Here is a 20,738-nt window from a genome sequence, read left to right as displayed (position 1 = left end):
GGGAAGGGAGCACCGTTAGCTTGAAGGGTGAAGCACTTGGTTGATGAAGGTGAAGCACTTAGTTGACGCGGCAGGTGTGCATAGCAAATTGCAGGTAGCAAAAACAGACGATCGACGGCGGGCGTGGAGCAGATTGCAGGTAGCAAAAATAGATGAACGTAAACCAGACGGCCGGTGTGTACATTAGATCATCAAGGCTCGCATCACCATCACCCTCCCCCTCTCATAGTGATGATATCCCTCTCGTGCGTGGCATAAAGTTTTGACACCATCTTCGAGGCTCGATGGCTTCGATCAAGATTTCAAAAAGAAAAGCGGATAGAACGCCAAGTCAACAAAAAAAGACATTTTTAATTAATCGAGATTTCGAAAAAAAAACGAGGATAGAGCGCCAGCTTGACTCTTCCGCTTAATCTTGTATAGAATAGATAGATAGATATAGATTTTTTATACTTAATAGAATAGATAGATAGATAGATAGATATAGATTTTTTCATACTTAATAGAAGTCTATAAAATAAAAAAATATAAATATGCAATGGATATTTTTAGGGCTGAATTTTAATCTGAGTGTCTTTCAGGTCTAAGGAAGCGTAACTGTCCTGTTAGGTTTCTTTGTCCTCGCTCTTTCTCTGTGTGGGAGAGTGGGCAGCATGACGGATAAAGGCAAGAGGGCCAAAGTGGAGGAGGAGGAGGGTTCGGAGCAGCTTGACACAGAGCTTGTGCGCTCCATTCAGAAGCTGCAGGAGGTTCAAGATGAGCTTGAAAAGGTAATGCAGCTCCTTGTCCCCCCTTTTTTGGAGTAAAATACCCATTCACATGCTCTCAATTTCCTGCAAACGTTTACAGAAGTTTTTAAAAAAAGACATTTTAATCTTCCCTGTTCAATTATATTTCTCCTTTTTTTTTTTTTTTTTTTTTGGATGAGAGGTTTAGTTCCTCTCCCTGTCAAATTGGGGGGCACATCAACAAAAACACGACCCCCCTTCCCCCACCCACATTTTCTTTTTGTGGTACATTTGAAATACAATTTAATCTTCACCTATTAATGTTGGACTTTCAACTTTCACAGTTTCTTTTTTTTTTTTTTGGTCATGAGAGGTGTATTTTTTCTTCCTGTCAAATTGACCAGTAAGTGAGCTCAAAATCAACCCCCTCCCCCCCAAAACCCCCCCACCCAAAAAAAAAAAAAACAACAACAACACACAAAGTGGCCATCTATACATGCAACACATGCTTCTGGAGATATTTCTAGGCTTCCTGATCGAGAGAGGCTTGAGTCTTTCCAACAGGCTAGAATGCGGAACAACAAAATTTCTGAAATTCAAATTTTGTTATGCTTGGAAAGACTTTACAAGTCCCTCTTACATGAGGGCTTGCATGCAAATGGGACTCTCCTGTGTTAGGCTTGCATGCAAATGGGACTCTCCTGTGTTAGGCTTGCATTTTTTGTAGCTCCAGCAGCAAATTTTGAAAACTTGGCTATTTCCCCTTAGAACCCAGTTCAATTGAGAAAGTACTTGAAGAACTCAGAATAAGGTTTTGAAATATACCTGTGACAAGGTTTTTGAAAAGCTTAGAGAGTCTAGGCTCTTAGAAATGATCTTTTGAACAAGTTGCAAAGAAGCGTCCTGCCTTGAATATTTCATTGAGGGAACAGGGAAAGCATTTTGGAAATTTCATGGAGGGAACAGGGAAAGCATAAGGAGAAACCTCTTCTATAGATGAAGCTTTGGAGGGAAAGGAGATACCTCTTGATTGTTTTAAGAAAGGTAATGGTCTATTTCGTGTGATTTCCCATTCCCATGAATTGCAGGATTATATAATGTGTCTTTTGACCAAAGCTTGAGGATCCAATCCTCACAATGTCCTTGCCTAAGAAGGCAAGACCAAAAATGTGTGTGGACTCTTCCTTGATGTGGTTTTTTTATGTCATGGATCTTGAATTGGGCTCTTTGAATGTAACTTACTTGCGAAAAATGCAACTGTTGATCACAAAGCACAATGATGTTATTTGTGTCCCATCAATAGGTGTTTGGGTGCCCCTTCCTGTTTGCATAAACACGCAATTACATGGACTTTTACCAGCTGAATTCTGAAAAAACCAGCCAGAAAACCTTACAATAATTCTTCAAGAGGCTTTTATTTTAATATGGCATAGTTTACTAAAGTTAGAACCTTAAATTAGTTGAGTGTTGAAGTCGTCCTTATCTTGATTCATTAAAAGGAAGGTTTTCCTTTTGTTTAAAAAGCGTTTTCGAAACCTGCCTCTTTTTTATGTATGAGTACTATTGAAAGCACCTCAATGTACCATTTGTTTAAAGCTCTTTAATGATACATGCATGCATGCATGCATGAGAGAGAGAGAGAGAGAGAGAGAGAGAGAGAGAGAGAGGCTTGTTGAGTATTGCCAGCCAACCAAGAGTCTCAAAACACCAGAAGGTCGGTGCGGATTATCTTTGAGGTTAAGTATGCACATCAAGTCTTATATGCTATGACATAGTTACTTCCAAATGCTTCTGTGTAGTTTACTAGTTTTTGGTTTAGTAATTTATAATACTTGTTGTGCAACAGCTGCGTCTTACGTTAGCTTGTATAAGTTTTGCTGGTAATGGGTTTGTTGTTTTTTGTTGTGACCTCTGGACTATGTGAACCGGGCCTGAGGTCATTTTTGTTTCTACCTTCTCCTTAAAAACGATTGGACTTTTTTGACAGCATCTGGGCCTTTTTTGATTGGTTCTGAGTCTTCTGACCCTTTTTCATGGCAATACTATTGAACTTTAAAGTGCAATTGTAGTTTTTAAACAGATTGATTGTATCTAGGTCCTTGCTCGCTGAGTTTCTACCCTCGTTTGTGATGCTTCACAAACACAAGCAATTGAGAACAATCTTGTAAAAAATTACTTTGTGATTCTAACCCCTTGGAATCTTACTTAATGGCAGGTGAACGAAGAAGCTAGCGACAAAGTTCTTGAAGTTGAACAGAAATACAATGAAGTGAGGAGGCCTATTTATAGTAAAAGAAATGAAATCATCCAGGCGATACCAGACTTTTGGCTCACTGCTGTATGTAAAAGACATTGATTTAGTGCTGTCCAAAGTAGTATAATGTCAGTGCGTCTATGATTTGTAGGTGGCTTTGGGTTGTGTTGAGTAAATAGTGCTTGCTTGCAGTTTCTCAGCCACCCTGCACTGTGTGAGCTTCTTAGTGAGGAGGATCAACAGGTTAGTATGTTTGAATTTTTGAAAATAGGTGCTTATAGGTAAGGGTTCGCTGTTACAAGTTGCTGTCTAAAAAGGGGTATTCACTATCGCTACTCTTTTGAGAAGGTTTTCAAGCACCTTCAATCTCTGGATGTGGAGGATTTCAAGGACGTGAAATCTGGTTACAGTATTATTTTTGTAAGAAGATTCTTACGCAACATGCTTTTGTCTTGTTTGCTTCTTTGGATAGTATGTTATGGGGTGAATATATTGAGCTCTATCTTTCAATTTGTGGTGTTTCTGGGCAGACTTTTAGGCCCAATCCCTATTTTGAGGATACTCAGCTAGTAAAGGTCTACCGATTTTCTGATGAAGGTACCACCTCTATATCAGGCACTCAACCTCGCTGGAAGGATGGCATGGTAATTTATGTCTAATCAGTACACCTTTATAAATAGTAAGATTTGCATGCGGCTTGTTCGTGTGTGAAGACAGCTGGATGTGTTTTCTACTGGCACAGGAATCTATCGTTTTTAAGTATGCCATTGCATTTTTTTCCTGCATGTTACAGGATTTCACAAATGGAGTGCCAGAAAAGGTGGGGAACAAGCGGCCTGCTGCAGAGGAGAGGTTTGTATCTTCTTTTATGCATTGGGTTAGTTTGTACAATGGATTTCCAAGTGCAAGAAGTTGCAAGCGCAAGTCCTAATTGTAAAGGGATTCTCGTTCAAGAATAAGTTGCGATGAGGAGAATGGTGTGGAAAATATATGTTAAAGGAGGATGGCGAGTATGTAGTTTTCATGTGGGGCTGTTAGGTTTCTCTTGACTTTATAGCAACTTTACGAGCTTCTTGGATCCACCAAGGAAAAGCATTTTGTAGAAAAATGAGGAGGTAGAATTACTTCGCAGCCTATGTGCAATTTTGCTTAGTTGGTTGTCCCATGAAATATCTAAGATTGTTTTTTGACATCTCTTTAGTTTCATGTAAAGCCCTCTGTTTTGCAAGGGTATCTTGAGCTTTGGGTGATGAGGAGAGGGAGACCTATTAAAATTTGAAAATGTCAGAAAGGGCATGGAGCATATTGGGGAAAGTGTGGGAAGATTAAAGTTTTTAGGATCTTGCGTCGTCGTATGAACGCCTGAGGACTTTGCACCTGAAAGGTATTGTAATGGAAGCTAGTTTGGAAGTTACCTATGGTCTCTCACTTCAGTGCAGGGTTGCTGGCATGATCTGTGCATGCATAGTCACAGGGAATGGGCTTTTTTAGACTCGGGAATGTTGGGGATGGCAGCATCTTCCCGTTCCGATTCCCATCCCAGGTCACTCTTTAGTCACAGGAAATGGCCATTCTCAATCTTTTCCATCCCCGTTCCCCGTCCCCATTTCGCGTCCCATGTGACTATGTGTGTATGGCCTAGGAGCAATCAATCGCATGATGATTGTTCATGCCAAGCCATAATCATGATCACGCCCCTCTTGAAACAGTTGTAGAGCAAATATTTAATAAACCATGCAGTCAACACCTCAGAACTGGCTGTGCTGGGGCAAGCCGCCCTCCTTCAATCACACCCACACGTCAGATGAAGGGAAAACAGACCTTTTGGTGAAAACGGCCAGAGATGGGTTAGGACTTTTTTTAGGTTGTGAGATGATGAAGAACCAGGTTTTCTGTGTTACATTCTGTCTTGTTTCGTTTTCAATTTATAGTACAGAGTTAAGGTCATTTTATGCGGTCTTGTTTGGTTTTCATTTTCAACATCGAGCTGTTATTCCTTCGTGTGTACACATTTCTCGTGCTTTAGTTCCAAATTTATGGGATTAGTTATTTCTTTCTTCAGTTGGCCAGGATTGTTTGTGTGGCGGTATGTGGGTTTGCTTACGTTTTCCTGATGCGTCGAGTGCTCAACTTTTGTCTTTGTTGGATGTAACAGCTGAAGGTAGGAGGAAACTTGCAATAGGATGTGATACACGCTTTATATTATTCTTTGATGTAGATAGCATAAGAGTAAATGCGGATTAATATTCTGTAGCCCAGTTGGATTGGGTTTTTGCATTAAGGAGTCTCAGGCTTAGTGTGCCACGCATTTTATGCCTGGTTCAAATGAAGCTACCTCAAGCTGTCATTTTCTTTGCCTCTCTTACAGTTACAGATCATCACTTATCACTGCCATATTTTGTGCAGTTTTTTCAAGTGGTTCACTGACACAGATCAGAAAGATTCTTCAGTTGGTGTTCATGATGAGGTAATATTTGCGCTAGGATCAAATCATTTGCAAAATTGCATTTTTTATGCATTATGGCACACTTTTGTGGCAGGAAAAGTGATCAGTTTTTTTCCCTGGTCCTTTCCCCACAACAATAGACATACACCAAAGGTGTGAAGGTTTTGAACTCAGTACCCAATGGTTGGGAAGGGTATTTGGCAGCTGCTTGGGCAAAAGCCTGTTTGGCAGTCTTATAAAAGTGATACTCAGCAGTAGCAGCCTTGTGGCATTCTAATAATTTGTTTTGGCTTATTAGATGTTGTCCGTTTGTTCCAAAAAGTGCTTGTAATTCTTGACATGCAGAACTCAGTTGCTTATTTTTTGTTGTTGGTTGCTTCTAACAATGTCAATGCTGCCCAGGTAGCCGAGATAATCAAAGAGGATTTGTGGCCGAATCCCTTGAAATATTTCAACAATGTATGACTGTCTTTGGATTTTATAAATTTTAGTTAGTGTTGTTTTTCAAGTGACAAGCTAATTTTTGTTTGTTTGTTTGTAGGAGGGTGATAATGATGATGATGATGAGTTTGAGGATGAAGATGTAGAAGACGAGGATGATGATGATAAAGATCAGGTAACCAGAAGGCAATGTGTTGCTTACACTGTTACACCCTTTCCGAGCTATGGGTTTGTGTACTGTCAAGGGTAGAGCCTTGCTAGGAAGACTTGGCAAAGGCTATAAGCATGCACATTGCACATGCCCTTACACAAGTACAAGCATAAGCATGTGGGGATCACTCACCACCACTCCCAGGAACTTTCTACTGAGTGCTTCCACACACCTTGTTTTTTTGGAGAAAAGCCCTTAATTCTGTTGTATCTTCGGAAATACACCTTTTTTTTAAACTGTGGCTTGTAGGGTAATGGTGCTGATGAGGATGGCGAAGAGGAGCCTGACGATGAGGATGATGATGAGGATGAGTAGAGGTAGTTTCATCAGAAATTTTGTGAGTAGTGTCCCATGCACTTGGGGCAACAAACGTTGTCTCCTGAAACTGCTGCATTTTGCCAGTTGGATTTGAAGGATGACTCCAGAATTTTGACTCTTACTTGAGAACACGAAGGTTTGTTTTGGAAATTTTCGGAGGTCTCTTGACTAGTCTGTTAATCAAGGCATTTGATGTCAGTTCTTTTGCTTCCTGTAATTTAACTCAGGAGCAGATTTTTTACTGTTTTTAACGTTTGCTACACATTTAGTGATGAAATTTCAAGTAGTAATATGCACTTTGAGGCAGTCCTCTTTTTTGTTCCTTCTAGTAATCTACATGAATAATTCAAGACGCATGTTATCTTTAATAAACCTGTTTTTTCTGCCTATTTGAATTTTTTTCTTTTGGAAGTGTTCTCTCCTTTTCTGCCTAGATTCTAGAATATCTGGGAAGTGCAGTTTTGCTATAGAGGGTTTGGAAAATGTTGGACATCACTATGAAGGATCCCCAATTTGGTGATGCTCTTCTAGGGGGGGATTGTTATCTTGTATTTGCATTAGATAGGACGTGATGCTGATGGACGGAAGCTCGCTGTGCAAGATTGTCATCCCTAGGCATCCTACTATCCATCATGCCGTGTTTATAAAATGTTGAGAAGTTTTGAGCACTTTTAACATAACTTGTTCATGGGCATGCTTCTCTATTGTTAGAGGAAATGCGGGGTTGTTAATGTGATTGCTGGTTTTGACTGCAAGTCATGTGGAGTTTTTTTTTTAGATTTACATATTTTCGTTGGCCTTCTAGTTTCAGGTGAATTGAAATCGAGCCATTTAGGAGCCTTTTGTCGGTAAAATGGCAGGACTTAGTTTGTTGGGGACTTGTCGTTCAAGGTTTGTTGGGGTGGTGCTTGTGTTTCCAACGAATTACGCAGTCTCTTTTGTGCCATCATACTGGAAGCAGATGCAAGGTACACATCTTCGTTGGCCTTTTAGTTTCAGGTGAATTGAATCTGAGTCATTTAGGTGTCGCCCGTCACTAAAATGGCAGGGCTTAGTTGGTTGAGGATTTGTCTTTTGGAGTTTGTGGAGGATGAATTATGTGGAGTCTTTGTTGCTAAAATGGCACGGCTTAGTTTGTTGGCAATTTGTCTTTTGAGGTTGGAGGGGTGTTGCTTGTGTTTTGACTAATTATTGAGTGTCTTTGTGCTATGGTACTTGAGGCAGATGCAAGATATGTCGACATACATGCAATGAGGATGTTCAAGTTTTCAGCTTGTGTGGAGGTCCCCTCTAGAGCACATCTTTTGAGAAAGTTTTTCTTTTTTGTATTGTAGGGTTTTGACTGGTTTAAAATTTGTATCTTGTGCTGCTGACATGCCCGAGGTTTGTTTTTAGTGTCCCTAGCAAGGTGAGCATGCAATCGACAACTCCCTTTGTTTGCAGTAGTAGAAATTGCGTAGCATATATAATAGCCATGACTAGGCTCCTCACTGATGAACCACTGTGGATGTCCGTTTTAAGCATGGGCAAGCTCAACATCAATGTGCATTTCGAAGTTACCATGCACAAGGCTATGCAAAAGTTCATTGATAGAAACTTATCAACCAGCACTGAAAGCACTGATTATATGCATGCTATCAAATGGCAGCGTAATAAGCACATGCAAGCCGACATAGGTGTCATGTTGCCATCACTCATGTTGCAATAACTGATTTGAGGCTTAAGCATATGATATATAGCCGATATATGGAATGTATGCGTCTATCATGCTTGCAGAACACCCATCGGTGGAACAATCAATGATATCAATTGAAGGGGTTAAGGAGTTTCCATATGGATCAAAACAGTTTTGAATCATCGTTTGTTTGGAGGTTCCAAGTTTTTAATAGTTTGTCTACAGGCTTGGACACAATTTTGCTACGAAAGATTTGCAGATATAATGAGAAATTTATGAATTTGCGCTGAATACAAGGCATATATTTTGCACTCAGATCCCTCTCCTTCCCTGAATTCTTTTTGGGCCAAAAGCCTTTTGCTTAAAAGAAAAATTAACATTTATCAAAGAGATCGATGCTTTTCTTTTTCAAGTGAAGGCTAGGGGGGAGGTGTAGTAGGGGATGAAGTATTTTGAAAGTTCATGTGTGTGACTACAGGATAGGGGGGAGGGTGTAGTAGGGGATGAAGTATTTTGAAAGATCGGGTGAATACAAGCGCCCTATAATTGCGTCCCAAATCAATAATTTTTAGTACACATCAATGATCATGGCAGCGATGTGCCTCATTCAATTGTTATGAAGGTTTTAAATTGCCTCATACTCAAGAAGGCACATATGCATAGCTATCTATGCAACATAATGTATGTGGTCATATAGGTGGTGGTGTTTTTCTTTTAACTTGTGCATCTGGTGCTTGTAAAATAGGGGTGTGGTATTGCCTTGTGCTACCCATTGATTGATGTGGCTTTGGTCTCAACTCTCAAACTTTTCAAATTCTGTGTGTTAGACTTCGAATCATGATTAGTACAGAGAACGAAATGCTAAGAGATTTATTACTCCAATGTATAAAAGTACTAAAAGATTCATTATTCCAATGCAACATGCATAACTTTTGGGTATGGGTGGGGGCCTTCCACTATTATTAGCAAACGGGTTCTTCCACCTAGAAAAATTATTGATACAATGTTAGGTGTAGGCAAAGAACTTGATACTATCATACATAAATGAGAAACAACAAAATAGTTCTATGTTACAGCGTTGAAGAACTTGGATTTGCCTCTCTTTCCCTTTCAGAATTAACATTGGTTATTTACTTCACCGCATGCTGGTCAAGTCTACTCGATACTCTTACAAGGTTTTGACCTCTTTATTCTTTGTTTATAATATTGTGGCTCCCCCCTTCCTGTTGAGGTCCTCTTGAGCTCCCCCCTTCCTATTCTAGATCATCCCATGCCCTTTTGATCTGAATCATAAGTATGTTCTAGCCATCCTTGCCATGTGAAGCTATGACCATACTTAAGCATTGGTAAGGGTTGAGCATGTGGGGAGGAAATATTTCTTGCTAGGAAGACAATGAGGTTGACTCTGCACTTTTCTTTGTAAGAGTGGGTGAAGAGATCAATGTAGCTTTGGGTATTGTGTTGAAGAAGCTTCATTTGAGGTTGGGGTTATTGATGTATAAGAAGTTGAAACAGCATCAAAATCCTTTTGTTCTGCATATTCTCTTATCATGGATCCTTTTGGAATCTACCTCTTTTGAACGGCTTTCTCTTGTATGGCTCTAGATGGCTGAGAATGTGAGGATTGTGTTGGGGTTGCTCAATATAGATTGCTGGTGGTGATGGAATCACTTGGCTTTCTCTTGGGGATCCAAATGTTTGGGTTACCCTCGTAATATCCTTGTGCTTGAAGTAGTGTTATGGGGACCCAAATGTGGTGCAACTTGTGGTTTTCTTTTGCGGTGGTGATTATGTCTCCTAGGCCTATTGGTTGTCATTAATGGTTCTTATGGGACAGGTGGAGAAGATCTTGATGCCTCTTGAAAGGTACATTGTTGCTGCTTCTTATGTTTCCTTTGATTCTTCTTCTTCTTAGCAGTAGGTGAACAATTTTTAGTTGAAGAAGATGTAGGTGGGGTGGAAGATTTAGGTAAGAGTTTACTCTGTTCAGGCTTTCTTCTCGTGACTCTCTATGAGAGTTTGCTTTTGTAGTGGTATGTATGTGGAGTGAGGAGTTTGAGAGTTAGGAGCTGTTACCTCATTCTCACTCTTATCACCAGTAGGTATACTGGTCTCCTCAGCCTTCATTGTCCAATTGTGACCAAGAAGAATTGGCCCCTTGTTAGATCATGTGGGCATGACCAGAAGACTTGTGAGTATGTAGTAGTCTTCAACAAACCAAGCACCTTACTTTTCTTCTACTCGAGCCCTTTACGTTCAAATCACTTGATTCAAGCTTAGGTTTACCTAGTTGACACGAAGGAGCATATGAAAGTAAATTATGCATAGAATCAAAGCACTAAAAAGAACTTTGCCATAGGGGCTATCAATTTCAATGCATTTTCTTAGAAGTGATGATGATACTTCCGGGCTAGGCTTGGTCTTTGATGGTTTGGTCATTTCGATCTTTTGTTTTCCCTTCCATGGGGTAGAGATCTTTGTCTCTATGGTTGGTGAGGTGGGTTGTTCCTTAACCAAGATATTATCATTTGATTTCGTAGGTGCATTAGTAGAAGATACAGGTGATTCACTAACCTAATTTTTTCCATGAATTTCTTAAGCCTTTTTGCATTTCTGTCCTGTTATAGAAAATGCTGGCTTAGCCAATGGAATACCCAAAAGTCCAGGTGGTGCTTTTAATGGACTCTTTTCCTTCATGGGCTGTGGGCTAGAAGGTTTGTTTAGCTCTTGCCTTAAAAGAGGAATTATTGCTCGCCTTTCCTCTTGCACAACAACATCAATGACATCAAACACATCTTCAAGACATGCTAGCCTTCCTTTATATTCAGTATAATAAGTAGCAAGACTGGTTGCCACTCAAGAGGGTGAAGCTTTTGAGTTAGTAGGTCCATGAGCTTATTCTTCTCAATATTGTACTCCAAATCAATACCCTTTAGGATACCTTTTGAAAGCAAACTAGGTTGATTTTGCATGGTTATATTCCTTCCATTGGGAGTAGTGGAATTCGGAGAGTTGGCCTTTTGCGTTGGAGGAGACAAAGGTTAATGCTCACTAGAAGATGTAGTTGTGAGGCTTGAGCAGAAATTGTCTGGCTACTAGGGGGTTTCAATGATTGAGTTGCAGGCAAATATTGGGAATTCAAGTCAAGGGCAATGAAGCCTTGCTAAGAGCCTTTGATATTTCATAGTAGCCTCAATGTAATCAACTACATATTGCATGTGTTCCTTGCCCTTTGTAGCTCCATATATAATGCTCATAATATCTGCCTAGTAAATCATATAAGAAACTCATGATTTTGTCCAAGAGCAATTGTTTCTCTAGAGTATCGAGCCGACGCCCAACTTGGGTAGGGTAATTCTTTTCCAGAAATCCACCGGGTATACAGAGTTTTTAGTGGGTACGCCTGAGGGTTGAGGGCAAGTCCCACAGTACCTGGGCTCCTCCGGGAGTACTTGGTCGCTGTCGTGCCTAGTTCAGGGGTCTTCCAAGGTAATGCCCTAAGGAAGTAGTGAAACTGTTTCTGAGACTGGAGACGATGAAGCTAATGACAAAAAGTGTTTCTCTATTCGAGTCTTAGAACGACCTTGCTACGGCTCGAAAAACAAAACAAAAAAAGTATAGAGCCACTGACGTGAATCAATGTTTCCATGATTCTATGTACTCAATGGTCCCATAAAATCTTGTGTCAGATCTACATGTTGAGAAGAGGAGCTAGGAATCTGCTGGGCCAGAGTAGAATCCTCTATGCTGTGCAATAATTCCTTTAATTGATGGTTAAGCTTTTCAAATTCAGCCATCTTCTCTTAGAGCTCTTTCCAAGCAACTTGTACTTCAGGAGTCTCAGCTAGAGTCTCATAATCAATGATTTCATCATTGTCTATCATTGTCTGCACTAGTATCTGATGCATGGCTTGATGCAAGCTCTTCAACACGATCCATGATTAATACCATCAAGAATGATGTATCACTCTTGGTGGATTTAAAATTTTCCCTAAGATATGACATCATTCCTTCCATGAATGTAAGATCTATTGTTATTTGACCTAGTTCTGCTAGATGCTTGGAGTCATTTAAAACCATTTCAATGTGTTAAAATTATATGTATAGATGTTTCTAGGCTTTTTTAGGCTTATAAGGATGCCCGAACGAGTCTCATTTTTTTTAACAAATTTTGGCCATTTTTGGGTTTTTTTGTTTTTTTTTTTTTCTATTTTCATTTTTTTTCTCCCAAGTCTCCTTTCCCTTCCCCTTTTCTTCACAATTTTCTCAAAATTATTTTTTGATTTTTTCCCTTTTTTTCTTTTCGTAGGTAATCTGCCGGATTAACAAGTAATTTGCCAAAATTCTTTGTTGGATTATTTTTCATAATTGGTCGGATTATTTTTCAACATAATTGGTTGGATTATTCTTAAATACTTTGGAGGATTATTTTGGAATAATCAGTCGGATTATTTTTTAAATAATTGACCGGATTTATTTTCAAAATAATTGGCCGGTTTATTTGTGAGATAATTCGCCGGATTATTCCAAGATTGCGTGTGCCCAGTCTCAAATTTTGATTGGGCAAAATTTATCCTTATCTTGAGGGGATATAATCCATCGGAGTATTCAAGGTAATCCACTGGATTATCAAATAATCTATTGGATTATTTGAATAATTATGATAAAGCGAAAATGCTAATTATAGCGATTAAGCAAAAATTAGTGAAAATTAGGCAACTTTGATAAGATTAAGCATAAGTGAAGACTCTACTAGGGTGAAATCCACCTTCTGAACACAATGGCAATGTCAAATCTCACTTTTTGAGAAAATTTGTTGTTTTTTCCCAATAAGTCATGTGACCAATCGATCCTAGGGTAGATTAGAAATTCATTCATATTTCCTGTAGAATTTCATCTTTCTTTGCAGAACTTCATTACTGCTTTTTAACTATTTGCACCTTTGCATAAAACAAATGTTTACATAATGGGCAATTAATGTTTTGAACCCAAAATTTAGCTTTCACCTTGACCCAAATCCCTTGATAAATGATCAACCATTTGAAAATTTTAATCTTAGGGGATAACTTGGATTCCTATAACCACTGGAAAATATTTTGCCACCGCTCTTTTGATCCATGCATTCCCCAATTCCCATTTAATCTTTCAATTAATTCATCAGGCATATAATTAATTGTAAGATTAGGGCCTTTGGAAAACCATGCCTTATTCCACCGCCGCCACGACTGCACCCACTCCCCCCCTCAACCTGCATCCCAAAGATTTCCCATGGCTTCAATCCTTTCCTACAAAGCATCTTAGCTTTCCTAATATGAAAGCTAATTTTTGTAGCAATAACAAAAAAACCTTATTGAGTCCTTCTCCAATCCACCTATTTGACCTTTCTTGCCAAACAATTTCAATTAATGTTTGACTCTACACCAAGCTTCCCAAAGAGACCTCCAAAGATCTGATCCTTTGGTTACTGTGTCCACAAAATACTCATATTTGTGGTAAACCCCTCCAATTTGTTAGCCTTGGAAGTCCTGGTGTGAAGAGCCCTACACACGGGCACTTTTTACCCTGTGTTGGTGGCAGGGTTTTCTTCCTTGTGTGAACACACTCTATTGTGTTAGCCACATCAGCCCTAGGGTATGAGTACTTTGTACTCCACACATTCATCATCATTATCATCGAGTACTTCCAGCTATCGCATCTCATTTCTCTCGCTCTCCAAGCTCGTGTGTGACTATGTGTGTGTGCAGAGCATTCACTCCCTCGTCCAACAATGGTATCAGAGCAGCGTTATCAGAGCTTTGTTTCAGAGTCTAGGTTTCAGTGCCTAGGTCTCAGAGCTTGGTTTCAGAGCCAATAGCTCCACACTGCTCCACGCCGTTATTCTCTGTTGCGGTTCATTAATCTACGCCATTGTACATCTCGGGTATGCTCATGCCCTTCTGTACTTTGCTGCTGTCATTAATCTTCGCTGCCGTACATTTTGGGTAAACTCCCACACTTTCCACACATCTAGGTTTTTTTTGCCTCCTTCTGTACATTGGTGTCATTCATTTATGCTACCGTACATTATGGCAACCTCACACACTAGCAATACACATAGCTTTCAGAAGATTTCGGCATGGATTTCAGTATCCGCAAATTTCTATTGTTTTTGCCTACTACTGTGCTATGGTCTGAGTACCGGCTTTCAACTTTCAGCATTGGACTCGTCGATTTTGCTTGATCAACCATTCAGTTGTGTTCGTGAGCTTTGCTTGGTCCATAGTTCAGTCTTTGGTTTTCCTCATTCAGCATTTGGCTTCAACATTCAGCATTCAGCATTCAGCTTCAAATTTGCTCGATCAGCCATTCAATTGCATTTGTCAGTTTTGCCTGGTTAGCAATTCAACCTTTGGCTTTTAGCTTTTGGTTGTGTATGTATTTGAAGCTCAGTTAAGACCTGCTGGGCCCACATCCACAATGTTAGCACGTCGGGTGGATCCAGTGTGTCGAAACTAATGAGTTTGATTCCAGTGAAAGTGTACCACCTACACCTATTCCTCCTACAATAGAACTTAGATGGAACGCTAAAGATGTGAAGGTGCATGCCTTCATTACTCTCTCATGCATGGTAAGCCATACCTCATATCCGTTCATGTACTTCTTCTAAAAGTGCATGGGATATACTTGCCTCTCTCTGTATCAGATTCGCCAATGAAGCTCGAGCTGCCTATTTACATAAAAATCCTGACTTAGAGCATCTGACTGAGGGTGAATATACGGATATCTAACCCGTGTTAAGGATCTGAGATAACAATTGATCAATATTGATGAGGTGATGACAATTCTCTTGTCTCTACAGGTCTCAATGGATTGCCTGAATCCTATCAAGGATTTGCTACCACTCTTTGCCTCCTGACAAAGAGGGATATAGATTTGTACACATTTGATGAGTTGGTAGCCGAAACAACATGCTTGCTTCCAATCAGGCTTTTGCTACCTCCCATTATGGTAAAGGAAAATCTGGGGCTCCTTCTCGTGCTAAACCTAAGGGTAAAGCACCAGCCCATTCAGATGCTTCTAAGCCCAAAGGGGAGAAATCTGAGAAGAAGAGATGTAACTATTGTCGAAAACCTGGTCATGTCATTGAAGAATGCCAGAAGCGAAAATAGAGTGAGCAGAAGAAGAAGCAACATGCTTGCTTCCAATCAGGCTTGTGCTACCTTCCATTATGGTAAAGGAAAATCTGGGGCTCCTTCTCGTGCTAAACCTAAGGGTAAAGCACCAGCCCATTCAGATCCTTCTGAGCCCAAAGGGGAGAAATATGAGAAGAAGAGATGTAACTATTGTCGAAAACTTGGTCATGTCATTGAAGAATGCCAGAAGCGAAAATAGAGTGAGCAGAATCTGAGAAGAAGAGATGTAACTATTGTCGAAAACCTGGTCATGTCATTGAAGAATGCCAGAAGCGAAAATAGAGTGAGCAGATGAAGAAGCAACAAGGTCTTGCTCTGCTGCAACTACCACTGACAATATGCAAAGAAAGCCAATTTCGTATATGATGGCTATGCTTTAATAGTGGCATGCAGTGATCTGCCGCCGCCCGACCTCTTGTTTCTCATTATCATATGTTTCTTGGTACTCTGATTTAGCATTGTCAGTTGGTGTTGCTTCATCTGATGCAGAAGAAGAGGCTAAATTGGCTCATGATGATTATACCTTAGTCACAACATCTTCATTGCATGATGTTGCTATGCCATACATTGATCATGGTGATGATCCGGACTTAGATGATTATGCTTTATAGCACTTGTCACCTGAGTTGTCGCTCTATGGCTATTGCATTTGAGGCGGGACACATGTTGTGTATTGCTATTGGTGATGTTTGTGGTGGTCACTTATGCATTTGACCTCTCAGTTGTGCTATGTCTTGAAGGCATACCTTTATGTAGTGATGTTTACTTGCTAAGATGCATTACTTTCTTTCCCAGCTCCTTGTTCAAGTTGCCTCCCCCTTGCAGCTCATTTACATGGATGCTAATGGAGTCAAAATGTTACATTGTCTTCAGCTTGGTTGCTTTGTCACTATGCATAATTCAAGAGTTTCTTTACATCAATTTGTGTGGGATTACACATCTCTTTTATTTTGCCTTACTAAGAGGTTGCCTTATACTCTCATAGTAATGGCTAGATGTATGCCTTCTAGCCCCCACTTGGATAGATTTGTTATATCAGCCCATTTCCATTTTTTTGATTACCACCTTGTCGGCTTGACCATTAACTAAGCTTCCTTTGTTGATATATTGTTATTCAGTGGTCCTTGCTATTGGAAATTGCTTACATCTTCATACCTTTATATTTGGTACCAGTGCTGAATCTGTTGAGCCTCCTTTGGCTCCAAATCAGTCTTCTATTGCTTTCGTAATTCAGTAGCCCAACTTTCCCATATTGCTCCCCAAATGCCATGGGTGATCCATTACTTGAAGAGGATGCAACCATTCGTGATTCCCCCCATTGACTCTGCGCCACCTTACCTGAAAAAACGAGCTGCCTACACATGCCAGGTCCAACATGTGTTGTCTCTAGACATGCATCTTATTTTGCTGATACATCCCTTATTTCTTCCACATTACATGAGGAATCACTTTCTTGATTTGATGCATTGGAGGATGATAATTGGGTAACATCCATGCGTTCAAACTTTTGCTGGTGGCTGACGATCAGCAAATGTAGCAGAAATTGGCTTTGATGATTTCCTCGTTGACGTACAACATGCATTTGATGTTACAAGAATGGGTTCTTTTGCATTACTATTTGGGTATCTAGTTTATACCGATTGAGGGGGGGATCCTGCTATCTAAAGAGCTTTTGATATGCCAACCCTTATAAGTGAGCTATTGGTGGATACCTTATATATCTATGCACTTGATATTCAGTATGCACAGTGACACAGCTGAGCGGATTTATGCCATTGCCCCAACAATTGGCATTGGCAAGTAGTGAAATGTGTCTTTCAATACCTTCAAGGCACTCGGGACTTTGCATTGTTTAACAGCAATGTGTCTTCTTTATGCGTGTCCACCTACACTGACAGTGACTTGGCAGGATGTTATGACACTAGGGTGTCAATCATTGGTAATTGTTTCCTTCTTGGTAGTTCATGTATTTCATGGCTCAGTATAGGAAGTAGCCAACAATGGTCACTTCAAGTTGCCAAGCTGAGTACAAGGCAGCATTTACAGCCACTGTGGAGTGTGTATTGGTAGATCGTGGTATTAGACAACTGTCTTCTACCACCATTTTCACTAACAGTCTCACAGAGTGTATATGCAGTCGCATAGAATCAGGTTTTTTATGCGCAGACACAACACATTGAGGTACATTATAATTATTTCAGGGAAAGGCTCCATGCAGGAGAGATTGCCTTGACTTATGTGCCTACACAAGCCAATGTGGCAGATGGGTTTACCAAGTCCCTTTCCAAGGAAAAGTTTGAGGCTTTCCGCAAGCTTTGAACTTATTAGGGTAGTCTGCTACACTCTGTACATGTGCACACCATTCACTTCAGGGGGGTTTGTTAGCCTTGGAAGTCTTGGTGTGAACAGCCCTGCACACGAGCACTTTTTACCCTGTGCTAGTAGGGGTCTTTTTACCCTGTGCTAGTAGGGGTCTTTTTCCCATGTGAACACACTCTAGTGTGTTAGCCACATCAGCCCTAGGACTAGGGGGCTGCTATACTTCACATTCATCATCATCATTATCATCGAGTGCTTCAAGGTAGCGTATCTCGTCTCTCTCGCTCTCTGAGCTTGTGTGTTACTATGTGTGCGTGTGTGTCTTCGTGTGTGTGCAGAGCATCTCCACCAACACAATTGTTAAAAATATGTGATCTAGCATCCATTCTTAGTATGTTTCCTTAATGATACCTTAAAGTGGTTTGTTCTAAGGTTAGAAGGCTCAAATTAGTAGAGTAACTGGGTGTAGGTCTAGTAGTTATCTTCCTTTGATTGGGGTATCACCTTTTAGGTGAGTCAGGTGAGAAATCATTGGGAGATGGAGAGAATCAAGGGCTCTAGGCGCCTCCCTCTCATGAGTCTATAAATTTAGGGGCTACTACTCACACATTAGAGAGCTAGAGATAGCTAAGTGGAGGGTATAATGCCCATAATTTGTGCACTTGCTTAGTGATCAATATACTAAGTGGTCCTTTGTGGAAATACTCTCTATTTGCTCTCTTTATTTGGTATTTGTCTATGTGATGCAGTTGTGGTGACCTTGAGTATACTCCATTTCTCATTGGTTACACTTCATTAACATCTAAGTGGTTGCATGTGTTGCTTTAATGGTGTGAGATTGTTTATGTGATGATCTTGTGCATTGCTTGATTCATTCAATAACTAAGGTCACACCATGTCTTTTAACATGTGAATGTAATCTTTCATGAGTTCATAGATACATCTTTGTGATTGTGGGTAGCATTCTCTATTAACATTGAGTGGTATTCTTTGTGAGTGACTCTTTGTTGCATTTGTTGTTGATTCATCACTTTATTGAGTGGCACATTGGAGTCAAGAGGAAGAAGTCAAAACAATTTACACGTGTGTGTAGGTCTCTATGTGAGCATAACCGCTTTGTGGATCCTATCTTGAAATCATTCTCTCATCTATTCCTCTTATCCTCTTAGTGAGTGGCACAATAAGGGATTAAGGGAGGGATTGTCACTTAGTGGGCCACACCATTGTGGGTGTGAATGAGCATTTCTATGTGAGAGACACTGTGTGAAGAGCAAATAGTTGTGGTGAGATCATTGTGAAGGGAGTTTGATTGCATTAAAGCATTGAATCTCAACTCAAAGATCTCTTTCAAGTCATCATCAACATTCCAAAGGCCTTTCTCAACACTAAACTTGATGGGGGTAACAACATTAATGGAGGTACCACTTGCTGTTTTTTATGAGTGATAGAAACAATGTGCAAAACAGGTGCAAATTGGAGGGCCCAATTTGCACTTGTGTGATTGCCCATTGCACTTGCTATTTTTTATGAGTGATAGAAACAATGTGCAAAACAGGTGCAAATTGGAGGGCCCAATTACACTTGTGTGATTGCCCATTGCATCCATTGTTTTGGGACTTTTGTACCCACCATAGGGCGTTGGGTTTAGGGTTGTAGGCCTACAGCAAAAGCCCAATAGACGTCGCCTATAGCTTGTTTAGCACGCGCGGGTATCTCAGAAGGTTGAGAGAAGCAGAGACAAGTAGTTGATTGGATGCCATCATTCTACAAATCAGGTCACACATCAGCACCATTCGTGTGGGGATCTTGTAGTCCGTTTTGTGGACGAAGCGGCTAAGCACAAGAACCTGCAAAATCAGTGCCTACAGAGCACGCCATTCAGCATTCTTCCCAAAAGGGTTCTGTAGAGTTTGTACAAGAAATTAAGTGGTAATTGAGAGCTTAATTAACAATTAATTAAGTGTAGTTATTGAGAAGTTTGTGGGGGCTCCTCTGGCGCAGACAAGGGCAATCCCCTCCGGCATAAAATCAGCACCAAATTCCCACCATGATTGCAAGAAAGCCTGTGTTACATGTATGTATTTATTCATATTTTTTATGAATTAATAATCTTACAAAAATATGTTTAATTTAATTTGTGCAGGATTCAGTTTAATGGAATATGCAAATGGGCACAAGATTAATGTATAGGTATAAATGTGCACACTCATTTATGTAACAAGGCCCACTAGCAATTATATATTGGGCAAGGTTTATTTTTGATGAAATGCTTTAAAAGCATTGGACTAAGGTCCAATTTTGTAAAAAGCTCAATTTTGGAAAAGCTATGCTATTTATGGCTCCAAGGGCTAAATTTATTAATATGATTAAAATACCGCGTGTGGAGTGGAGACACACACGTGGGGGGGAGAGATTGCACCCAATCTTGTCTTGATGGTGACGTTATTCTTCCTCTTTTGTCTTATGTTATGCTATGATTTTTTAATTTAGTTCAAGTCTGTTTTAAATTTTCAGTATATTTTATAAGTTTTTAATTATTTCTTCAAGAAGATTAAAGGGTCTTATGACAGTGGTATCAGAGCTTTGGTTTAATTTAATCTTTTTGAAGGCGATCAAAACTTGTGGACAAAGAGGTGAAAGAGACAAAAATAGAGGTGATTTTAGTAAATTTTTTGAATTTAAATTGAAGAAAAAGAATTTTGATAATTTTTTTGAATTTAAATTGAAGAAGAAGAACACGTTTATGGATTTATGTTTATGTATGGTTGAAAGAAGGCTTGTTTTTAACCATTGGGTAACCAATCTCCATCAATCTATTGCCCAAAGGGTAAAACTAGGTGAAAACCATTAGTGGGTTTCCTAAAACCACAAAACCACCTTCCTCAACACTAATCCTCTTCATAATCTCTCAATAATACTCATTGAAAGAGCAAGGAGAGGAGCATGGAGAGCCATAGCCAAATGCTATACTGCTGCAATGTCAAGAATTCCATCATGGACGGATGAGGGACTCCCTTGATTTATTTTTCACCCAATTTATTAATTCAGTTTATGCATTGAATGCAAAAGCTTGTGAACAAGCTTAAAATTTATATAATATATATATATTTTCTTCTTTATTCTACATTGTGGGCAGCCGGCGATGCATCCTCTCTCTGTCGGGTGGCAGCAGTG

General features: G+C 39.9%; 1 protein-coding gene across 12 annotated transcripts; it reads left to right on the top strand.

The window, feature by feature from the left end:
* Positions 1 to 449: 449 nt before the first annotated feature.
* Positions 450 to 8,350, top strand: LOC147610786 (NAP1-related protein 2-like). 12 transcript variants are annotated; one of them, XR_015263892.1, is made up of 13 exons: positions 450 to 770; positions 2,944 to 3,066; positions 3,175 to 3,225; positions 3,331 to 3,402; positions 3,513 to 3,626; positions 3,776 to 3,834; positions 5,389 to 5,449; positions 5,831 to 5,887; positions 5,970 to 6,044; positions 6,330 to 6,397; positions 6,483 to 6,534; positions 7,259 to 7,366; positions 7,623 to 8,350. XR_015263892.1 is itself a non-coding variant. In XM_086785264.1 (11 exons), the coding sequence occupies exons 1-10, from the start codon at positions 654 to 656 to the stop codon at positions 6,393 to 6,395; spliced, it is 795 nt and encodes a 264-aa protein (XP_086641390.1). In that variant the 5' UTR covers positions 450 to 653; the 3' UTR covers positions 6,396 to 6,397; positions 6,483 to 6,693. The 12 variants fall into 12 exon arrangements, 1 of the variants encoding a protein (XP_086641390.1); XR_015263888.1 differs by having other exon boundaries at positions 7,210 to 7,366; XR_015263889.1 differs by having other exon boundaries at positions 7,204 to 7,366.
* The last annotated feature ends 12,388 nt before the right edge of the window (positions 8,351 to 20,738 follow it).

The sequence above is a fragment of the Cibotium barometz genome, chromosome 48 (genome assembly GCF_041138505.1).
Source record: "Cibotium barometz isolate CiBa-2024 chromosome 48, ASM4113850v1, whole genome shotgun sequence".
Taxonomy (NCBI): Eukaryota; Viridiplantae; Streptophyta; class Polypodiopsida; order Cyatheales; family Cibotiaceae; genus Cibotium; species Cibotium barometz.
The sequence above is the reverse complement of the archived record's forward strand: the minus strand, read 5'-3'. Positions and strand labels throughout refer to the sequence as shown.

Excerpts from the sequence above, each read along its gene's own strand:
- LOC147610786 (XM_086785264.1), top strand. The coding sequence starts at position 654 with ATGACGGATAAAGGCAAGAGGGCCAAAGTGGAGGAGGAGGAGGGTTCG. Across the intron at positions 3,403-3,512 it reads CTGGTTACAGTATTATTTTT|ACTTTTAGGCCCAATCCCTA; the intron begins GTAAGAAGATTC and ends GTTTCTGGGCAG. Across the intron at positions 3,835-5,388 it reads CGGCCTGCTGCAGAGGAGAG|TTTTTTCAAGTGGTTCACTG; the intron begins GTTTGTATCTTC and ends TATTTTGTGCAG.